This window comes from Corapipo altera, unplaced genomic scaffold (genome assembly GCF_003945725.1).
Source record: "Corapipo altera isolate COAL_440 unplaced genomic scaffold, ASM394572v1 62, whole genome shotgun sequence".
NCBI lineage: Eukaryota > Metazoa > Chordata > Aves > Passeriformes > Pipridae > Corapipo > Corapipo altera.
Window position 1 is genome coordinate 4,618,088 of NW_020884894.1, and position 18,513 is coordinate 4,636,600.

The 18,513-nt window shown below is 58.5% G+C and overlaps 1 protein-coding gene across 5 annotated transcripts in view; it reads left to right on the plus strand.

Moving 5' to 3' along the window:
• Positions 1-17,604, plus strand: part of CBFA2T3 (CBFA2/RUNX1 translocation partner 3) — a 25,871-nt gene extending 8,267 nt beyond the window's left edge. The window contains exons 1-12 of one of the 5 annotated variants that reach the window (XM_027646718.1): positions 1-39; positions 9,161-9,306; positions 10,689-10,766; positions 11,774-12,015; positions 12,367-12,456; positions 13,866-14,047; positions 14,163-14,419; positions 14,531-14,616; positions 14,843-15,038; positions 15,154-15,222; positions 15,421-15,611; positions 16,481-17,604. In XM_027646718.1, the coding sequence (XP_027502519.1) occupies positions 9,186-9,306; positions 10,689-10,766; positions 11,774-12,015; positions 12,367-12,456; positions 13,866-14,047; positions 14,163-14,419; positions 14,531-14,616; positions 14,843-15,038; positions 15,154-15,222; positions 15,421-15,611; positions 16,481-16,780 (1,812 nt within the window). In that variant the 5' untranslated portion in view covers positions 1-39; positions 9,161-9,185 and the 3' untranslated portion in view covers positions 16,781-17,604. Of the gene's footprint in view, positions 40-1,396; positions 1,725-9,160; positions 9,307-10,688; positions 10,767-11,773; positions 12,016-12,366; positions 12,457-13,865; positions 14,048-14,162; positions 14,420-14,530; positions 14,617-14,842; positions 15,039-15,153; positions 15,223-15,420; positions 15,612-16,480 lie in introns of those variants that run through there. The other 4 variants (XM_027646719.1, XM_027646720.1, XM_027646717.1 and 1 more) reach the window with 4 other exon arrangements.
• The last annotated feature ends 909 nt before the right edge of the window (positions 17,605-18,513 follow it).

Here is an 18,513-nt window from a genome sequence, read left to right on the forward strand (position 1 = left end):
CTCGGGATTTACCTCACCCCTCCGCCACACCTCAGGACGGTAAGTGCCGTCTACCGACGGGGACGGGGAGGCTCCCGGTGCCCGCAGGGGCTCCCGGGGAAGAGGGGCTGGGGATGTTACCGGTGGTCGGGTGATGCTCTCGGTGTGCAGGAGTCGAGGAGACTCCCGGTGTTCGGGTGATGCTCTCGGTGTGCAGGAGTCGGGGAGACTCCCGGTGCCCGGGAGATGCTCCTGTTGTGCAGGAGTCCGAGATGCTGCCTGTACCCGGGGAAGTCTCCCGGTGTCGGGAAGCTGCCGGTGTGCAAGGGCAGTAAGAGGCTCCCGGTGCCCGGGGGACGCTCGCGGTGCGCAGGGGAATCGGAGGCTCCGGGTGCCCGGGGGAGGCTCCTGGTATCGGGGAAGCTCCGGTGCGCGGGGAAGCTCCTTGGCGGCGGAGCGAGGCCGGGCGAGCGGGGGCACAGCCGGGGCGAGCGGGCACCGGAGCGGCGGAGGCAGAGCGTGGGACCCGCTCCCACGCGCTGCGCTCAATCGGGGGCAGCGGGGTGCGGACCCCTCTCCCCTGCGCTCCCGGGGCTCTCCAGGTGCTCCCCTCCCCGTCGCCGGCAGCCGCTTCCCGTGCGCCCGGGCGGCGAGGGGCGGCCCAGCATCCCCGGGAACCCACTCGAGTTTGTGCCCATCCCCCCAGCAAATCCCCCCTGGTTGTGGCTCCCGACTTCTGCCCGACGGGAAAACTCGTTGTCATTCCCGCATCCCTCCTCCTCGCCCGCCAACCCGCCGGCTCCGCATCCCGCTCCAGCTGCACCGTGGATTTAGAGATGGAGCCGCGTTTGGTGGCGAGTAGGACCTGACCTACTCGGGAGAGTTTGCGGGAGGAATCCCAGGGCTGGTTTGGGAAGTTTCAGCTTCGGCAGCGTTGTTCTGTGTTTACATGCGAGGACACGGGTCCGTGGTGGGGACACAAACAGTGTTCTCGCGTGTGCCGGGGATGTTTTTTTGAATGTGGATTTGGGAAAGAAGGCTGGCTCGGGAGCCTCCAGCACTGCCGTTGATCACCGCCCCGCTCTTGCTTTCTCTCTGGAGTCACGTTAAGCTGGGCAGCCCGCTCCAGGAGCCTGGCTTTGCCAAGGGAATTCTGCCGGTGTAGCGATGGAGTGAGGCTGGCCCCACGCTCCTCCGTGGCTCCTCCGTGACGCTGAGCCGGAGCACAACCAGTTCTCCCCGTCATTCCCCCACCGCTGGATGGTGCCTTGGATACTGCAGAGCTTTTCTCTAGTTAAACACACCTTTTCTTGGAATTCTTTTTTTTCCCTCTATTAGCCAAGAAAAACTTTGCAACTTTCCTTCGCTGTCGGAGAGGAGCCGCTGCCGCTGCTGGGTTTCATTTTGTTTTTTTAATTCGAGGTCACGTGCGCGTTGACAGTGCCTTTGAATCCAAGCGATGGTCTCGTCTCCAGCTTAGGAAGAGCTTTTGAGCTCTTCCCTCTGTTGTTTTCTCTCTGTTCAGGAACAAAGAGATTTTTCTGCCTTTAATTAAAAGGAATATTAAATCCCTGCTCCTTTGTTGAGCGACTTGAAGACACTCTGCAAACATCCGTCTGCTTGGCACCGCGGCAGGGTGAGCTCTGCTATGGTTCAGGGCATGGAGATACGGGGGAACCATCCCGAAATCCCACAGCAAGTGCAGAGCAGCAGCCGAGGAGGATGCTGACAGCCACGGTCCTCGGGTGAGGAGCCCCATGGGTCTGAGCTGCCACCTGGGGTGGGCTCTTGGATCCTCAGGGGTGTGTGAGGCAGGTCCCTGCACGGAGTGTCTACACATAGGGAGAAATTCCACTGCTAGGGAGGCAAGTGGAGGTGAATTTGGCTGTGCCAAGGGAGTCTTCCCTTCTGGCTGCTTCTCGTGCTGGCAGGTAAGGTTTTACCCAGGGGCAGCCAGACGTTGGATGTGTTTTGTTTGAAAAATGTGAGTGCAGATGTTGGCTTGTGGGGAGGACAAGCCAGGATGCAGGGGGGGAGAGGCTGTTCTCCCGTGGTGTTGGGTGTGCTGGCATGGGGTGGGTGCCTGGTTCAGGCAGCATTAAGGCCTTGTGTGGGTGCAGAATTTGCCTCTTACATTGGGAACTTCCAGGGTGCAGGATAGAAAAATATTCCTGTGCACAGTGTGCTGGGGAGGGCTCCAGCAGGTCCCACAGGGGGGATTTGTGGCTTGAAGGTCTCTGCTGGCATCCCCCACATCCCTTCCTGGCTTTCTGCTCCTGAGCCATGAATGTTTGCAAGTGTGGAAAACCCCAGGCAGGATCCCGGCAGTGTGGCTGTGCTGTGTCTGTCTTTGCCGTGGAAATGGGGTCTCGGCTCTGATTGCCGGCGGCAACCAGCTTAAATCCCTGGAGCAGTCTGGAGGCTGTTCGGCTCTGCCCCAGCTGTGTGATGTTACCTGCCCTACAGCCACATGGGGAAGGGGTCTGGGGTGTTGTCGGACCCCCGGGGAGGAGAGGGGGGTCCCTTAAGGGTGGTCAGTTGATTGCCAGTGAGTCAGCCAGGGAGTGCAGAGCTACCACAGAATGCTGGCACAAGGGCAGGAGCTGGGTCTCTCCTAGAGGAACACACCAGCCCCCACCACCAGCACTGATGCTACTTCTGCCCCCAGCCATACCAGCACAGTGTCAGTGAGCACAAGGTTTGGGGCAGATCAGGGGCTGATGCTGCAAACGGGGCTGTCCAGGTGCTAGAGGGGACCAGGGACAGCCCACAGGTTAAGCTGGGCTTAATTACTGCTGTTTGGGTCAGTGGGATGCAGTTGGATGCTGCAGGTGGGATGCTGCAGTCCTGACCTGTGCTTTCCAGGCTGGAACTCACTTGGGAGATGGGTTTAGCTGCCCAGCTGAATGGGGAGAAGAGGGGGTGTCCTCAAGCTGGGACAAATTTTTGCCAGCCAGAGGCAAGAACAGGCTGGTGGCGTAGAGGACACCCCCCTGCCTGGCACCACTGCCCTTAGTGCCATTGACCAGTTTGAGGTTATTTTTAGATTTCCTGAAGCTGTTTTCTGCCAACTCTCCCAGTGTGCTCAGGCTCCCCAGGGGGAACCCCACCTTGACAAGCCCACAGCTTTCCTTCGGAAGATGCTGACCAATGTTTCCAGAAAACATCCAAGGGATTTCCTGTTTATTTTGCAAAATTCTTATTAATATTTTTTTCCTGTGTTGTTTGATTCAATCTCACATGGGCGAAATTGCCTTGAAATGGAGCCTGTGCTTCAAAAATAGATAAAGAGCCAGTGAGGCAGCAGCCTGGAGGCTGTGGGAGTGCATGGCTGGATCCGGCACCCCCTAGGAGCTGGTACCATCCTGGCGCCTGCGGGCCGGATCCGGTGCGGGGTCCCTGGGGAGCCGGCAGTGCCTCGGTGTTCCCACGCTGCAGGGACCGTGCAGGGAGCTCCCTGCCAGCGAGGGTGTGTGGAGGAGAATGTTTCCCTTCTCCAGCCACTCTCTGCCTCCAGGATGCCCTTAGACCCCTCCACGTGCCACTTGTCCCTGCTCCAGCCACCAAGGCCACCTTTGGGCATGAGCATCCCTGTGCACATGGCTGCAAAAATCCCAGATTGGGGCATTTTAGCCAAAACCTCTCCCTATTCTCAAAGAACACCTGGTGCTGCAATGGGGGCACTGGGCTGTTTTTGGGGTGCCCCTTTGGTAGCGTGTGGGTGGATGGGGGGATGGTGCAGTTGAGATGTTTTGCAGCCCAGATGCTGGTGTTTCCTGGCTGGGGGCAGCTCCAGTGGGGTCAGTTCCAACCCTGGTGCCGCCCACATGTCTCCAGGTGTGCTGGGCTGGCCACAGCACTCTGTTTACTCCTGGTGCTTGTGTTTAGCCAGTATATTTAATTTCCAGGAGTGTAAGGCAGCTGGGCAGCAGGAGGGTTTGTGTGTGCTCACTTCCCTGTGCCACCCTGGGCGCTGCTGGGGGGTGAATCCAACAGTGGCGCTGGGCACAACTGCAGCAGAGTTTGTAGCAGATGTTGTGCCCTGGCTGGGTGTAGTTGGCTCTCCTGCTGCTTCTCCAGCACCAGTAGGTCAGGGGGACCTTCCCTACTGACCCTGTGCGTGTGGGGACCCTTCTTGCCATCCTGTCTCCACGCCAGCAGCCACGTCGCCGCCAGCCGCTGTTGACTCAGAGGCTCCGCCGTCCCAGGGCTGAGCCCGAGATGCTTTTCCAGGCAAGGCTGAAATGCACAAAATGTTCGACTTGTAAAATATGTAGCGTGAGAAAATAGCCTTTTCTGCTCTCCTCCTCCTGCTGCCGCTCCCCTGCCCCATCTGCTCGCTTGGAAGGCTTCCCGCAGCTGGGGGGGGCTGGCAGCGCATGGGGTCCCTCGGCATGGATGGCATCCACCCCCCACTGCCGTGCCCGCGCAGAGGGGTCACCCCTTGGTACCAGTAGGGCACCCGGGGGCAGCACGGGCGCCTCAGGGATGCACTTGATCCATGAGGATGTTGCCCACATGAAGCCCTCTCCATCTGCCTGCCCTCCCCATGTGCTCCAGCATCCCAAAGTTTCTCTCCCATGAGATGCGTTTTGGGGCTAGCACTGGGAATGCCAGCCGGGCTGTGTGCGCCCCGGCACGGGGGATGACGCAGATGGCACTGGCACATCCTATGGGGACTGGGGTTTCCAAACCCCTCAAGAGGGTCCTGGGAAATCCCCCTGCAAGGTGCCCCGGCAGCACCAGGAGGGAGCTGCCATGCCAGAGCTGGCCATGAGCCACAGTTTTCACCAGCCACCTTAATCCATCATTATCTGGGCACATTTCGGATCCTTGCCAAGAGCAAGGTGGGAAGGGGGGGTGTAAGCATGCTTTCCCTATTCCCCTGCCATCCTTTTTGCTGCCTGTGTGTAATTAACAGAGTAATTAAAAACAGGATGAGTTAATTGGTATTCATTTATGTGGCAGATGTTTTTAATTGAGATACGAAACAATTTACCTGTTTACATAAACAATAGCAAATGAAGGCTTGTAAAACAGAGAGGGCACTTTTTTTTTTTTTGGCTTTTTTGTTGTTGTTTCGAGGAAAATCAAACCTATCCCATCCTCCCCCCCCACGCCCCTGGCCACACCAGCTCAGGGAGAGCAGGAGCTGCTGGCACTGCCTTAGTGGCACTGAGCCAGCTGTTTTGGGTCCATGGGTGGCTGGTTTTGGCTTGAGAAGCAGGATTTTAGGGCTTGGAGTATGGAGAGCCTGGCTGTGGGTGCTGATGTCCCATGTGGAGCTGTCACTACCACACTGCAGGAGGTGGAAGGAGAGAGGGATCATGGTCCCTGTTGGGAGTTGATGTCCTGGAGCCAGGGGAGAGTGTTGCCCGTGGTGCCTCCCCCGGCGGCGCTGACACTCCTGGGATGCAGGTGCAGGCAGTGTGGCCAGGGGCTGCTCAGAGAGCAAAGAAAATTGGGGTGTATCCAAGCATGGGAAAACCTGCTTTACCCCAGAATTGGGTGGGTGGGAAGTGTCCCAGTGGGCCAGTGGCATGGGACATGTCCCAGGATGCCTGTGGGAAAGGTGAGGATGACCTGCTGGGGCTCTCCAGGACTGGTTGAATCTGGGTTCACTTACAAGTGCAACAGAGAGTTTAATTAATTTGATTTACTTTTAAAGTCAGTTTTATTTGTGCTGGTGAGTGCTGGGGTGTGGATCACTCCCTGCTAGCCCTCCCTAAAATGAGTATATGTGACACTGTGGTGATGGGTTGGCAGCAACCCTCCAGCATCATCACAGGATCATGGAATAGTTTGGGTTGGAAAGGACCTTAAGCTCATCTTGTTCCACTCCCTGCCACGGGCAGGGACACCTTCCACTAGACCAGGCTGCTCCAAGCCCTATCCAGCATGGCCTTAGACAGCTTCAGTGATGGGACAGCCACAACTTTTCTGGGCAACCTGTGCCAGGGCCTCCCCATCCTCACAGAGAACAATTTCTTCCCAATATCCAAACCCACCCTCTGTCAGCATCCCACAGCTGCTCCCCTCCTCTCTCCCATTCCACATGCAACTGTGGAAAAGCCACCTCCAAGGTGGCTGCTGTCACCTGCCCCCATCATCACCACAGCCCCAGGGAGGGGATCAGGAGGGAGATGAGGATGCCGTGAGCTCCCACCAGCTCTGCCGGGCTGATGCACATGGCCAGCGCTGCTGCCTGGCTGCCGGCAGTACTCGCTTCCTAACCTGCTCCAGCTGGGACAGCTCGGTCCCTGCAGTCTTACTGGGGAGTTGTTCTTGGCCCTGGTGGCTGCGGCAGCTGAGAAGCAGGAATGCTTCCCTGCCTTTGTTTCAGAGGCAGCCTGGTTTGAGGAGATGTCGCCTCCAGCATCTGGATTTCATTTGTGGCCATTTGGAGAGCATGAAGGATGCTGGGCGCTGAATTCCCTTTAACCCCTTCCTTGCCCAGGCAGCTTTGCCTGGTCCAGGAGGGCTACAGGGAGCCAGAGATTTCCAGTGGCCACATCCAAGGCAGTTCCTTGCCTGCTCCATCCCCAGGGAGTGGAGAGGATAACAGCCAGCCTGAGTGCTCCACAGTCATTGGGCTCACCCTTGGCTGGCACATCCCATGTGCTGCCTGGGAAGGGCAGAACTCAGGACTGGGACACTGCCTGTGGTGGGATGGGCTCCCTGGGGCTGTGGGAAACAGCAGATGCCAAGCTGGGATGGCTGCCAGTCCCATCCCTCAGGCACTGCTCCTGTCCCTCAGGCTCCAGCCTGCAGGATGTCGTGCATTGTGCCCTCTGGAATGCTTGGCTGCCTGTTGGTGCCCACCGGCTGTGTGACAGTGTCACCCTGGCAGGGGCCTTGCCCGGGTCACTGCCAGGGGTTACACCCTGCAGTGGGACAAATGGGGGGCTCGGGGTCACCAGGGGTGTGTGGGGATCCGGCATCCACTGGCCCTGGGAGGCAGGGTGGGAACACTCGCTCCCGCCAGCCGAGGAGAAAATACTAATCCTTTTATTTTTATATTATTACTTATTCATCTGGGCTGCACAGACCTAATGGAAACCAGATGGAGGAAAACAGACACGGCCCCGAGCGGCTGGGACAAATTACCCCAAAGAGAGAAAAAAATAGAGGGGAAAAAAAAACTCCAGTGGAGTTGGAGTTGTATTGGGGAATCGCTGTTTGGGGGAAATGATGGGAAACTGCGTTCTGCCCCCCAAAACTTCCTTTGCCCCCATGGAGCTCATCCCATCCTGCAAAGGACCTGGGTTGGTGGTACAGCTGTGGTTGGGTCCTGTGGGCATCCCAGGCTCTTTGTCCCATTGGATTTGAGACCATTCCTGTGCCTGCACAGCCATGTTTGGGTTGCAGACGTCTTGGGGAAAATTTATAACTCAGAGAAAAAAAGGAAAACACAAGAAAAAACAGAACCAGACCTCGTTTCCCCAAGTGCTTGCTGAGCTTCATGGAAACTTTCCTCCTGATGGGAAGCTGTGGAAAAGCTGTGTTGGTGCCAGAATGAGTGTATCCATGGCCCTCGGTGTGGCCATGTCTATGGAGTCAGGGCAGTGAGGGGGATAAGGGTCAGGGTGGGGATGCAGGTAAGGATGGGGTTGCAAGCAGGGACTGTGCTGGGAATGTGACAGGAACAGGGATGCAGACAGGGATGCAGGCAAGGATTGTGCAGGATCAAGGTGCTGCAGCTATGCAGATGCAGGCACCTAGTCAGGGTCACACTCTGTGCCCTGAGTGTGCCCACAACTCAACCTCTGCCGTCGGGGCTGGATCCAGCTCTGCTGAGCTCAGGGAGAGCCTAGAAGGCTGGAGAAGTGGCAATGCCCAGAGATAGGCATTGCCACGAAAAGGAAAACAAAAGGTGTTTTTCAAAACAAACCATTTATTCTGGCAGGCTGTGTAAAGAAACACATTTTAAGGGAGGGATGCTGCGTGGTCTTAGGGTTTCTCCTTTGGCTAGAGAGGGAGAAGGGAGTGAGGAACAGAAAATGGGGCACACACATCCAGGTTTTGCAGGATTAAGGTGTGCCATGGAGAGGGAGGGATATCCATGGTGCTGGAACCATCCAGAAGGAGGCTATTGGTGCATGATGGTAACCATGAGAGATTTTGGCTCTTACCACCACCTCTCCCAACTCCTGGTCCTCCACACGGTGCCGGCTGTGGCACAACCCCGATAGCATCTTGCTTGGGATGAGGCCCTGGTTTTATTTAGCCCGGACAATGTGCTCTTGCCGGGTTCAATTAATCTCCCCACAGTTGCCGTGGATTAAGGATGCATATTAGATTAGTGTTTATCAGCCGTGCCGGGGCGCAGTGGGGACCCCGCGGCCGGGTGGCTGTGGCTGTGGCAGCCGCTTCCATCTTTGGCTGGAGCCGGCGGCGGCTCGGGCACAGTGACAGATCACTGCAGCTGCCAGCACTTGTGGCCACCCGTCACTGCCTGGCGTGGCAGCCGCGGGGCCGAAACCTTGCACCGGGGCCACGCCAGCCAGAGGGGACGGTGCTGGCACGATTCCCCAGGGGATGCCGCTGCTGGGTGTTACTTGGGGTCGGACACTCAGTGAGGTGGGAGGGAGGCAGTGATGCCGGGGATAGCCCAGTGGGGTGATGGCAGGGAGCCCTGCCCTCCCTAGATTGTGGGATCTAGTGCCTCACAGGGCCCCTCAGGGCTGTGGGAGGACAGTCACTAGTGGGTCGATGTTATGATGTGTGGGTCGTGCCATCGCTGCTGCCAGTGAGCACAGGTCGCGATGATCCCAGGATCCCTGACTGGGATTGAGGCAGCCAGGAGTTAGCGGGCAGCTGGGAATTCCTGAAGTATGGGCAGGAGGGTGCTGTGATGTGGCAGTGATGGCTTTGCAGGGACACACTCAGGCTGTGCCCTGTGCTTGGGGCAGAGCTGGTGCCCTGACCTGTCCCCACCAACCTGCATCCCTGCACAGGCTACTGTCCCCACCACTGTGCACATGACAGGAGGTCCATCACCATTCCCACCATGCTGCTGGCACACAGAACACCAGGCACTGTCCTTGTTGCCTGAGCTGTGCCATCCTACGCCGAAAGTGAACATGCCGAGGCCAGCCCAAAGTCCCTGAGTGTCCCCTCTGCCCCTGTTTGCAGGGAATCCCGGCACACGCTGCTCACCACCCCTGCCCTCTCCCCGCAGATAACGAGGAGACGCGGCCGCCACCATGCCTGACTCGCCGGCCGACGTGAAGACGCAGTCCAGGTCCACGCCGCCCGCCATGCCCCCGCCGCCGCCCGCCGTCACCCAGGGAGCCACGCGCCACCCCTCCTTCACACCAAACACCAGTGAGTATGGGCTGGGGACGGGGTGCCAGGCTGGGAGGCTGCCCAGCCCCCCTCACCTCCACATCAGACGCTGCACCTGGGACCAGCAGTGTCCCCAGAGCCCAGCATGGTGCTGGCCATGATGTGGGGTGGCATCACCTGTCCTCACGCTGGAGAAGGTCCTTGGGCTGCACCCCCCAAGCCATGGCTCATGCATGTGCCTACGGGGAATATCACAGCGCTGCCCATGGCCAGCAGTGTCCTCGGAGGTGTTTGGGGACAGGGATATCCTGGTCTCCTGCCATGCAGTAATCAAATCCTGGCACAGAGCAGCTCATGGCTGGAGGATGCTGTGGGTTGGGGGAGTCCCTGCGGATTGGAGTTGTCCCTGCTTTAGGTTCCAGGCATGTGGGGACCCACCTGCCCATCTATGTGTGGCACCCAGTGGTGGTAGGGTGATGTCATGGCCAGCCATGGTGACAGGGACTTCCTCACCCTGCCCAGGCTATGGCACGGTGGCATTTAGGGACTCCAGGTCGGAGTCTCAGTCTCTGTGGTTGAACTGGGGGAGCCCCAACGCGATGGCTGCACGAGTGGTACATGGGGTCATTGCACACCCTCAGGGATTGGTCCCTGTGCTGGTGTCACCATCCTGGAACATGGATGGACAATGGACATGCCAGGCAGGATCCAGGCAGGCAGGGGACAAGGCTGGTCCCCTTGGCAGGAGTGGCAGTGGCCATCATCAGTGGCTGCTCCAGCTCCATCAAGATGTATCCTGGGTACACGCGTGTTGCGAGAGTTTTGCTTGTAGCTGTTTCTTGCTTAGAAAGACCAAAGTGGGGAAGAAAATACACTAAAACAACCCCTGATATGCAGCCCCCTGACACTTGCTGTCCGCCACCTGTGCTCCTGGACAGACTCTAGAAATCAGCTCGTGTTTGGCTGCGCTTGGAAGAGTTTTGGTTTTCAATCCTGGTCTTGTGGCAGATGTAGCAGCCCAGGTCTTGTTGGGTCCGGCACATGGGGCCAGGGGTGCAGGCAAGTCTCTCCATCAGGGACTGGCCCAGAGCAGGATTCAGGACACAGGATCGGGGGTGCTCCAGCTTGGCATGGAGCACTATGGCATTTCAGTTGTTCTTGGTTTCAGGGACCTCATTTGGTCCACAGAATGGGGGGACTGTGTCAGGCAGCTGAGCATCCGTCCTGTGAACCCTCCCTGTGGCTGCAGTAGGATGCCGGGACCTGGGTCTATTGCAGATTCAGGTGGCTTTGCACAGGGCACATGTGCCCACGCTGTGCCCACACCGTGCCCACTGCGAGGAGCATTTCATGCAAGGACCACCCAGCCGAGAGCTGCCCCCTCTGCTCTCTCATCATAGCGTGTTTTATTTTGCTTGCAGATCGAGACGCTGGCCCTCCGACGTTTCTGCCTCGCGGCCGTTTTCATGGTTGCTTGAAATGGTCGATGGTCTGTCTTTGTAAGTAAAATGAAACACCCGCTTTCATGAGAGACCCGAGCGCAGCCACAGCCTGCCCTGGACAGCACAGAGTCCCTTGGGGGGCACGGGGCTTGGACAGAGGGTGCTCCCCGTTGCCAGCCCCTCGCCCTGCCCCAGCGAGTCACGGGGATGGGAACCCCAACCCCATCCCAGCCCAGAGACACGTGTGGTGTCCAACATAGTAACACACCTGTCACGGGAATAAAAGCAGTTGTGGCCACCGGGTTATTTTCGGCACCTCTTTAGCGGGCGGCGGGCGCTGCCTGGCCGGAGAGCGAGTGGGAGCCCCCCAGAGCAGGCAGGGCTGGTGGCAGCACAGCACCCCAAGGTTAGTGCCATCCCAGGTGCCCCGAGTGTGCGGGGAGAGGCGCGTGCATGCCGGGAGCCGCGGGGCGACGCGCTCGGGAGAAGGGGTGACATGTTGTCGCCCACACTGGCTGTGGAAGGGTCCCTGTGGTTGTGGGGGGCTGGTGCAGGAGACAGGGGTCTGTCATGCTGCAGGTTGGCACCCCAAAATGTCCCCCCTGGGTCGCCTGAAATGGGATGTTCCAGGCAGCTCCCATTCTTCCTACCTGGGCAGCAGGGACAGAGGTGCCAGTGTGCTGCAAGCCAGGCTGGTCTCTGTGGGAAATAGGTCATTGATTCTCTCTGGGAGTGCTGAGCAGCTCCCAGAGGGACAGGATGGAGCCCCTTCTCTTGGCTGCCTTGATCACTGAGAAGCTGGATCAGTCTATCACCATTTGGGGATGCACTTCATCGCCTTCTTCCCTCCCTTTCTCCTTCCCTCTTTCCCTCTCTCCAGCCCCCACAGCACTGGGGACCAGTCCAGGATGTGGCCCCAGGGATGCAGCAGCATTCTGAAGCCTTCCAGGGGATGCCAACCCAGTATTACCCAGCAGGATTCTCTGGGCGTCCCATCCCAGCCTTGTTTCCACGGTGCCAGGGCACAACTACCCATTCTGACCTCCCATTCCCTTTCTCCTCAGTGATGAACGGCAGCAGCCACTCACCGACTGCCATCAACGGGGCTCCGTCCACCCCCAACGGGTTCAGCAACGGTCCGGCCACCTCCTCCAGCGCCTCCCTCTCCACCCACCAGCTCCCACCGGCCTGTGGCGCCCGGCAGCTCTCCAAGCTCAAGCGCTTCCTCACCACACTCCAGCAGTTTGGGAACGACATCTCCCCTGAGATCGGGGAGCGGGTGCGCACCCTCGTCCTAGGGCTCGTGGTATGTCCGCCGGGTCAGCCTTGGGATCCCCCATCATCCAGGGATCCTGTGTTTTCCTTTTGGGATGCAGATGTTGCTAAAAGGGAAAGATGGGAGTGGAGTGACCTAAATCCTTGAAAAATGGGGGTTGTTTTCCTGGCATCTCCTGAGATCTGCACAGCATGGTGCAGGGTTGGGTCCTGGCTGCTGGCATTGCCAGCAAAGCCTTCGGTACAGTTTTCCCTTGAGAGTGGATTTTTCATGAGCGTGGCATAGGAGCAGGAATGGGGGAGATACAGCCAAGCATCCCTCAGGGGTGCAGGGCAGGCAGGGGGCTATGCCAGAGATGCTGAGCCCGGGCTGTCCCCACAGAACTCCACCCTCACCATCGAGGAGTTTCATGCCAAGCTCCAAGAGGCCACCAACTTCCCGCTGCGACCCTTCGTCATCCCCTTCCTCAAGGTGAGTTGCCCAGCCTGGGCATGGCAAGGTTCACGGCAGCATTCCAGTACAGGGGATTTTGGGATGGCTTTGAGGTCAGGGCAAGCAGCTGCCTATGGGGCTGCTTGTGTCCCCCCACACATGTGGGGTCACATGGGGCTGGGGCTGGTTGCAATAAACCAGGGGTCGGCCCAGCAAGTTGCCATTTGAAATTCATAAAAAATACCCTTTTTTTTTTTATTTGCCTTTTAATTTCGTGCTGATTCTACACTGTCACCATGCTCCAGGGGGGTTCACTGAGCACTGGCACGCCTGGCACCACCAGCACTGCAGGCAGATGTTCAAGCCCGGCATCACCTGTCCCTCATTAGCAAAGGAATAACTAAAAAGTGCAAAAGCAGCCCCTTTTCCACCTCTGCATCCCAGCCCCCCTGGAGCAGAGGTCCATGCTCACCACAGGAATCTGCCGCAGAGCTGCCGGAGTGGTTTGCTCCAGGCTGAGCCAGGGGACAGCAGAGCTCTTTCTCCCTCCTGCCCAGTTTGCAGGGGTTTTGGGATCCGTGGGAGCAAGGAATGTTGCACCCCCAGGTCCCGGTGGGCACTGGTGGCCCTGCGGCTCCGGGCGGTCTGAGAACCATCCCACTGTGCCGCTGCCAAGAACGCGGCAGCCATGCCGGCCGCCCTGGCACCCCGCTCCCAGCTGTTCCCACCACCCGTTCCAGATGTTTCTCATTATCCTAACTGCAACCAGCCGGGCTCGGCGTGCTTCCCAGACTTGCTGTTTTTGTGGGATTGCTCCCTCCCGGCTGGGAAAGAGAAGGGGAGGGAGAGTCCAGCCCTGCTCACTGCAGTGTGCATCTCCGGCTCGAGCGCTAACGTGTCCCACAGATGGGATTTGGCTGTGGATCAGCTGCCTAAGGAGAAATCCAGGGCTGGCAGCCAGAGCACCAGGCAAAAGGGGTCTCTGCTGCTTAGTTCCTGCTGCTCCATGTGATCCTGGGGCTGCAGCGCTAGGGGGAACACAGTGGGTGGGTGGGACGGGAGTTCACAGCTGATCCTCACACCCCGTGGGTGCCAGATGGGCTGGGGCTCCCAGAAGTGCAGCTCCCAGGGTGACAGTTGCAGGGACAGGGTGGCTGAGGTGGCCGAGGGAACGATGCTCTGCAGCCCCTGCCAGGATGCAGGAGGGCTCTGTCAAAGCTGTGCCCATGCCAGCACATGACCAAACACTGTGGGGTGCTACACGTGTCCCCTAAAAGCCCAGATGATCCCCGGGCATCCCAAGGCTGTCGTCTGGGGATGGCGAGCAGGACCCCAAAGGCAAGGTAGCTGCCTGCCCCATATCCCCTGCCCATGGCAGGCTGGGGGCACAGCTGAGCTGCACTGGGGGGGCTTCGGGTCCATGGACTGGACTGTCACCCCCCTCACAGGCCAACCTGCCGCTGCTGCAGCGGGAGCTGCTGCACTGTGCCCGCATGGCCAAGCAGACCCCGGCCCAGTACCTGGCCCAGCATGAGCAGCTGCTGCTGGACGCCAACGCCTCCTCTCCCATCGACTCCTCCGAGCTGCTCCTGGAGGTGGGCGAGAGCGGCAAGAGGAGGACGCCAGACAGGTGCAGACCGGGGGCATCATGGGGGATTGTTCAGGGTCACATCCCTGAAAAAGGGAGGTTGATCCCCTCTGGTGGTGGGCACCGGGTGGGAACCAACTTCCTCTCCTCTGCCCAGGACCAAAGAGAACGGTTTGGACCGAGACCCCCTGCACCCCGAGCACCTCAGCAAGCGGCCGTGCACCATGAGCCCAGCGCAGCGCTACAGCCCCAGCAACGGGCTGAGCCACCCCCCAAACGGGCTGGGGCACCCCCCTGCTGGCCCCCCCCTGCCCCAGCACTACCGCTTGGAGGACATGGCTATGGCACACCACTACCGCGACGCCTACCGGCACCCTGACCCCCGGGAGCTCCGTGAGCGCCAGCGGCCCACCGGTGAGCTGGGGCATCCCCCTGTACACTGAGGGGTGAACAGGGGGCTGGGAGTCCCCTGAAGGCGCACAAGTGCTGCCAGGGGCTGATTCCCACCCCGCTCTTACCTTGCAGCCATGCACGGAACACGGCAGGAGGAGGTAATCGACCACCGGCTCACTGACCGGGAGTGGGCAGAGGAGTGGAAACACCTCAACAACGTACGTAGTGCCCCCCTTGCCCCATCCCATTTGTGTGCACACCTCCATTTTGCCCTCCATCCTCACTGTGTCCCCCCGAGGGCTTTTCTCCTGAGCATCCTCTGCTCCCTGGTGCTGGCACAGCCTGGCATAGCGCAAAACTCCCCACCTCGCGCCTAGCACTGCAGCCCCCCAGCTGCTTGCAGCAGTCCCCCCCGCCACCAACCTTGATATTGCCCCCCCCCAGCTGCTGAACTGCATCATGGACATGGTGGAGAAGACGCGGCGGTCCCTGACGGTGCTGCGGCGGTGCCAGGAGGCCGATCGTGAGGAGCTCAACCACTGGATCCGGCGCTACAGCGACGCTGAGGACATGAAGAAAGGCAGCCCCCCCTCTGCACGCCCCCACAACAGCTCCTCCACCCCCGAGGCACCCCAGTTAGGTATTGACCCCTGGTGCCACGGGCCCCATGCCATTCTCCTGGAGGTCCGGCGCTGCCGGCGGGTGGGTTGCAAGAGGACAGCATCTCCTAATGGCATCCCCTGTCCCCTTCGCAGACGCTCACCGGGAATTCACACCACGGCCCCTCTCCGGGTACATGCCAGAGGAGATCTGGAGGAAGGCTGGTGAGTGTGGGGTGGGCACCAGCACCCATCAGTGTGCTGAGCTGGCAGGGTCTCTACCTTAGTTCCCCACATCGGGGTGGCTGCTGGACTGGAGGAATTTGGGATGAGTTTGCGGGGAGGGGGGATGCAGCTGCAGAGGGGGATGCGCAGAGCTGGGGCACCGGCACACCCCAGCCACGCTCGGCTGGTGCCTTCCAGAAGAAGCTGTGAATGAGGTGAAGCGCCAGGCCATGTCCGAGCTGCAGAAGGCCGTGTCGGATGCCGAGCGCAAAGCCCACGAGCTGATCACGACAGAGCGGGCCAAGATGGAGCGCGCCCTGGCTGAGGCCAAGCGCCAGGCGTCCGAGGATGCCCTGACGGTCATCAACCAGCAGGAGGACTCGAGCGAGGTAGGGCACTGGGGGGACAGGGGACGGGTTGGTGGTAGCGCAGGTGTGTGGGACCTACCTGCTCCTCTTGCAGTCGAGTTTGCAGCATCTATGTGTGCGTGTGGGAATGGGGGGCTGCAGCAACACCACAGGATGGGGAGGAGAGGGAAGTTCTTGCACCAAGATGGGGATAGGGTGTGTGGTCTGTGATGGGGTACATGGTCCTGGATGCAGGTGCATGGTCCTGGATGGGGATGCACAGGCTAGGGATGGGGATGTACAGTCCAGTATGGGGGAACCTGGTTCACGATAGAGCAGCAGTCTGGGATGGGAGTGCATGGTCCAGGATGATGTGCATGGTTTGGGATGTGGGTGCATGATCCATGTTGGGGTGCATGGTCTGGGATGTAGATGCAGGGTCTGGGATGGACAGGTATGGTCTGGGATGTGGGTGCACAGTCTGGAATGGAGGTGCATGGTCTGGAATGGGAATGCATGATCCAGAATGATGTGCATGGTCTGGGATGTTGTGCATGGTCCAGGACAGGGAAGTATGGTTCAAGATGTGGGGACCTGGTCCAGGGTACGGGAGCACAGTCCAGAATCAATGTGCCTGGCTTGGTAGGGGGATACACAGTCTGGGATGGATGTGCACAGTTTGGAATGATGTGCATAGTCTGTGGTGGGAATGCACAGTACAGGATGATGTACATGGTCCAGGATGGGGGTGCACAGTCTGGGATGGAGGCGCCTGGTCTGGCATGGGAATGCACAGTCAAGGATGGAATGCATAGTCTGGGATGATGGAGTGCCTGGTCCAGGGTGAGGGTGCACAGTCTGTCATGGGGGTGCAGGATCCAGAGCTGAGGTTTGGTTTCCCCTTCCTGCAGAGCTGCTGGAACTGCGGGCGCAAGGCAAGTGAGACCTGCAGCGGCTGCAACACGGCCCGGTACTGCGGCTCCTTCTGCCAGCACAAGGATTGGGAGAAGCACCACCATGTCTGTGGGCAGACTCTGCAGGGGCTGCCAGGCCCCACCACCCCCTCCGCGGGCGTGGGGCTGCCCCCCGGGCCAGGCCAGTCCGATGGGGTGCCCACCATGGCCAGCAGCCCCAGCGAGGCAGGGTCGGTGGCCGCTTCCCGCGCCGGCACTCCGGCCACCCCGGCCCCGCTGGACAGCGCGTCCCGCTGAGCCCCCCGGACTGCCCCGCTCCCGCTGCTCTGCAAGAGCCACAGACTGCACTCAGTGCGATTTCCTCAGCTACCTGACTCGTGTGACCTCCGAAACGACCTCTCTAGCTCTCACAAATAATCCTCACGGATCCTCAAACTGGGCTTTAAGTGGAGTTAAGGCAAATACCGGTCTCTGTTCTCTCTTCAGTCTTTGTTTCGGCTTTTTTTGGTTGGTTTTCTCTTGGTTGGGGGATTGTGGTTTGGGATTTTAGGGGTTTTTTTTGGTTTTTTTTTCCTTTTTTGCTTTCTGGATGAGGGATTTGGCTCCAGACTCGCCACACAGTGGCTGGGAGAGACCAGCCTGCTCACATCCTGCATCAGCACTGCCGAGCAGCTCGCTTGGAGGAGGAAAGAACCTTCCTTTCTTCGTCTCTCTTCCTTTTTTTTTCTTTTTACCTTTTTTTTTTTTGTAAAAAAAATAAAGAAAATAAAAAAGAAAACATCGAACTCTTTGGCTTTAAGTAAGAAATTGTAAAAAAGGAAAAAAAAGAAAAAAAAAAAAGGAAAATCCAAAAACCAGACGACGCGTGACGGACGCTCACCTGTAACTACCTTGCTAGCTAGCCAAGAACAGACCAGACTCACCTCTGCTCCAAAGGAAATCCAAAACCAAGGAAGATCCAAACGTCTCTCCACTGCCAAAGTTCGTTTCATTCTGTTGTCGTTTCCTTCCCCTCCCCTCAAGGATGGATGGACGCGCCCCCGGGGGCTTTAAAGAGTTTCTATTAAAATAAAGCAAAAAAAAAAAAAAAAAAAAAAAAAGGTGTTTTTTAAATAAAACCCCAGCCCTCGAGGTGTGGGAGGGGGACATGGGGCTGAGAACCGCCCGGGTGGGCGCAGCCGGAGCCGGCACGTCTCTACCTCTGCCCGCCGCTGCCCTGGAAAAGGAGAATAAAAAATGAGAATAATTTTAAAAAAGAGAATAATTAAAAAAAAAAAAGAATTAAAAAGAGATTAAAAGACAGATTTTGGTTTTTCTCCCTCCCTGAAGCTGTCGGGGGCCACCCACAGCTGGACCCCCATCCCTTTGCTGCCGGGCTGCTCCCACACCCCTCGTTGGATTTGTTTCACAAGGATTTTTAAGAGGAAAAGGAAAAGGAAAAAAGGAAAAGGCAAAGGAACACTGCCTCCTTCCTGGCCAAGGAGGCAGCCAAGACAATATCGATTATTTTGGGATTCTTGCCTCGCTGGAGCAGCGCAGAGGACAGGAGTGCAATATGGAAAGTCCGGCGGCTCCAAGTGGAGGCAGCGGTGCTGTGCGCTAATGTGAATGTAAATAGTGTTTTGCAGAGGTCCAAAAAATGAATAATAATGATGATAGTGATAATAATAAGAGACTTTTGCCAAATAAAGGATGAGGAGAAGGTGAGGGGGCTGTGGCACTGTCCGGAGCGAGCCAGAGGCCTGAAATCAAGAGGAGCTGTAGTTTTTCTGCATTTGCAAAACCCATCCTATGTGTTTTCTGTAGGGGAGGAAAAGGAGGGGAGGGCTGGGGCTGGGTTAGTTGTGTTGCCAGCCACCCTGGGCTGGGCCAGGCCACTGCAGAGCTTGGTGCATGGGACACCCCAAGGTGATGTCACCGGCCCCGTGCCACCAGCACCGAGACCTGCTGGGGGTTTCTCTGCACCCCAAGACCTTGGTGCATCCCCTGGGAGGGTTCTGTGTGCTCCAAGAACTTGGTGGGTCACCTTG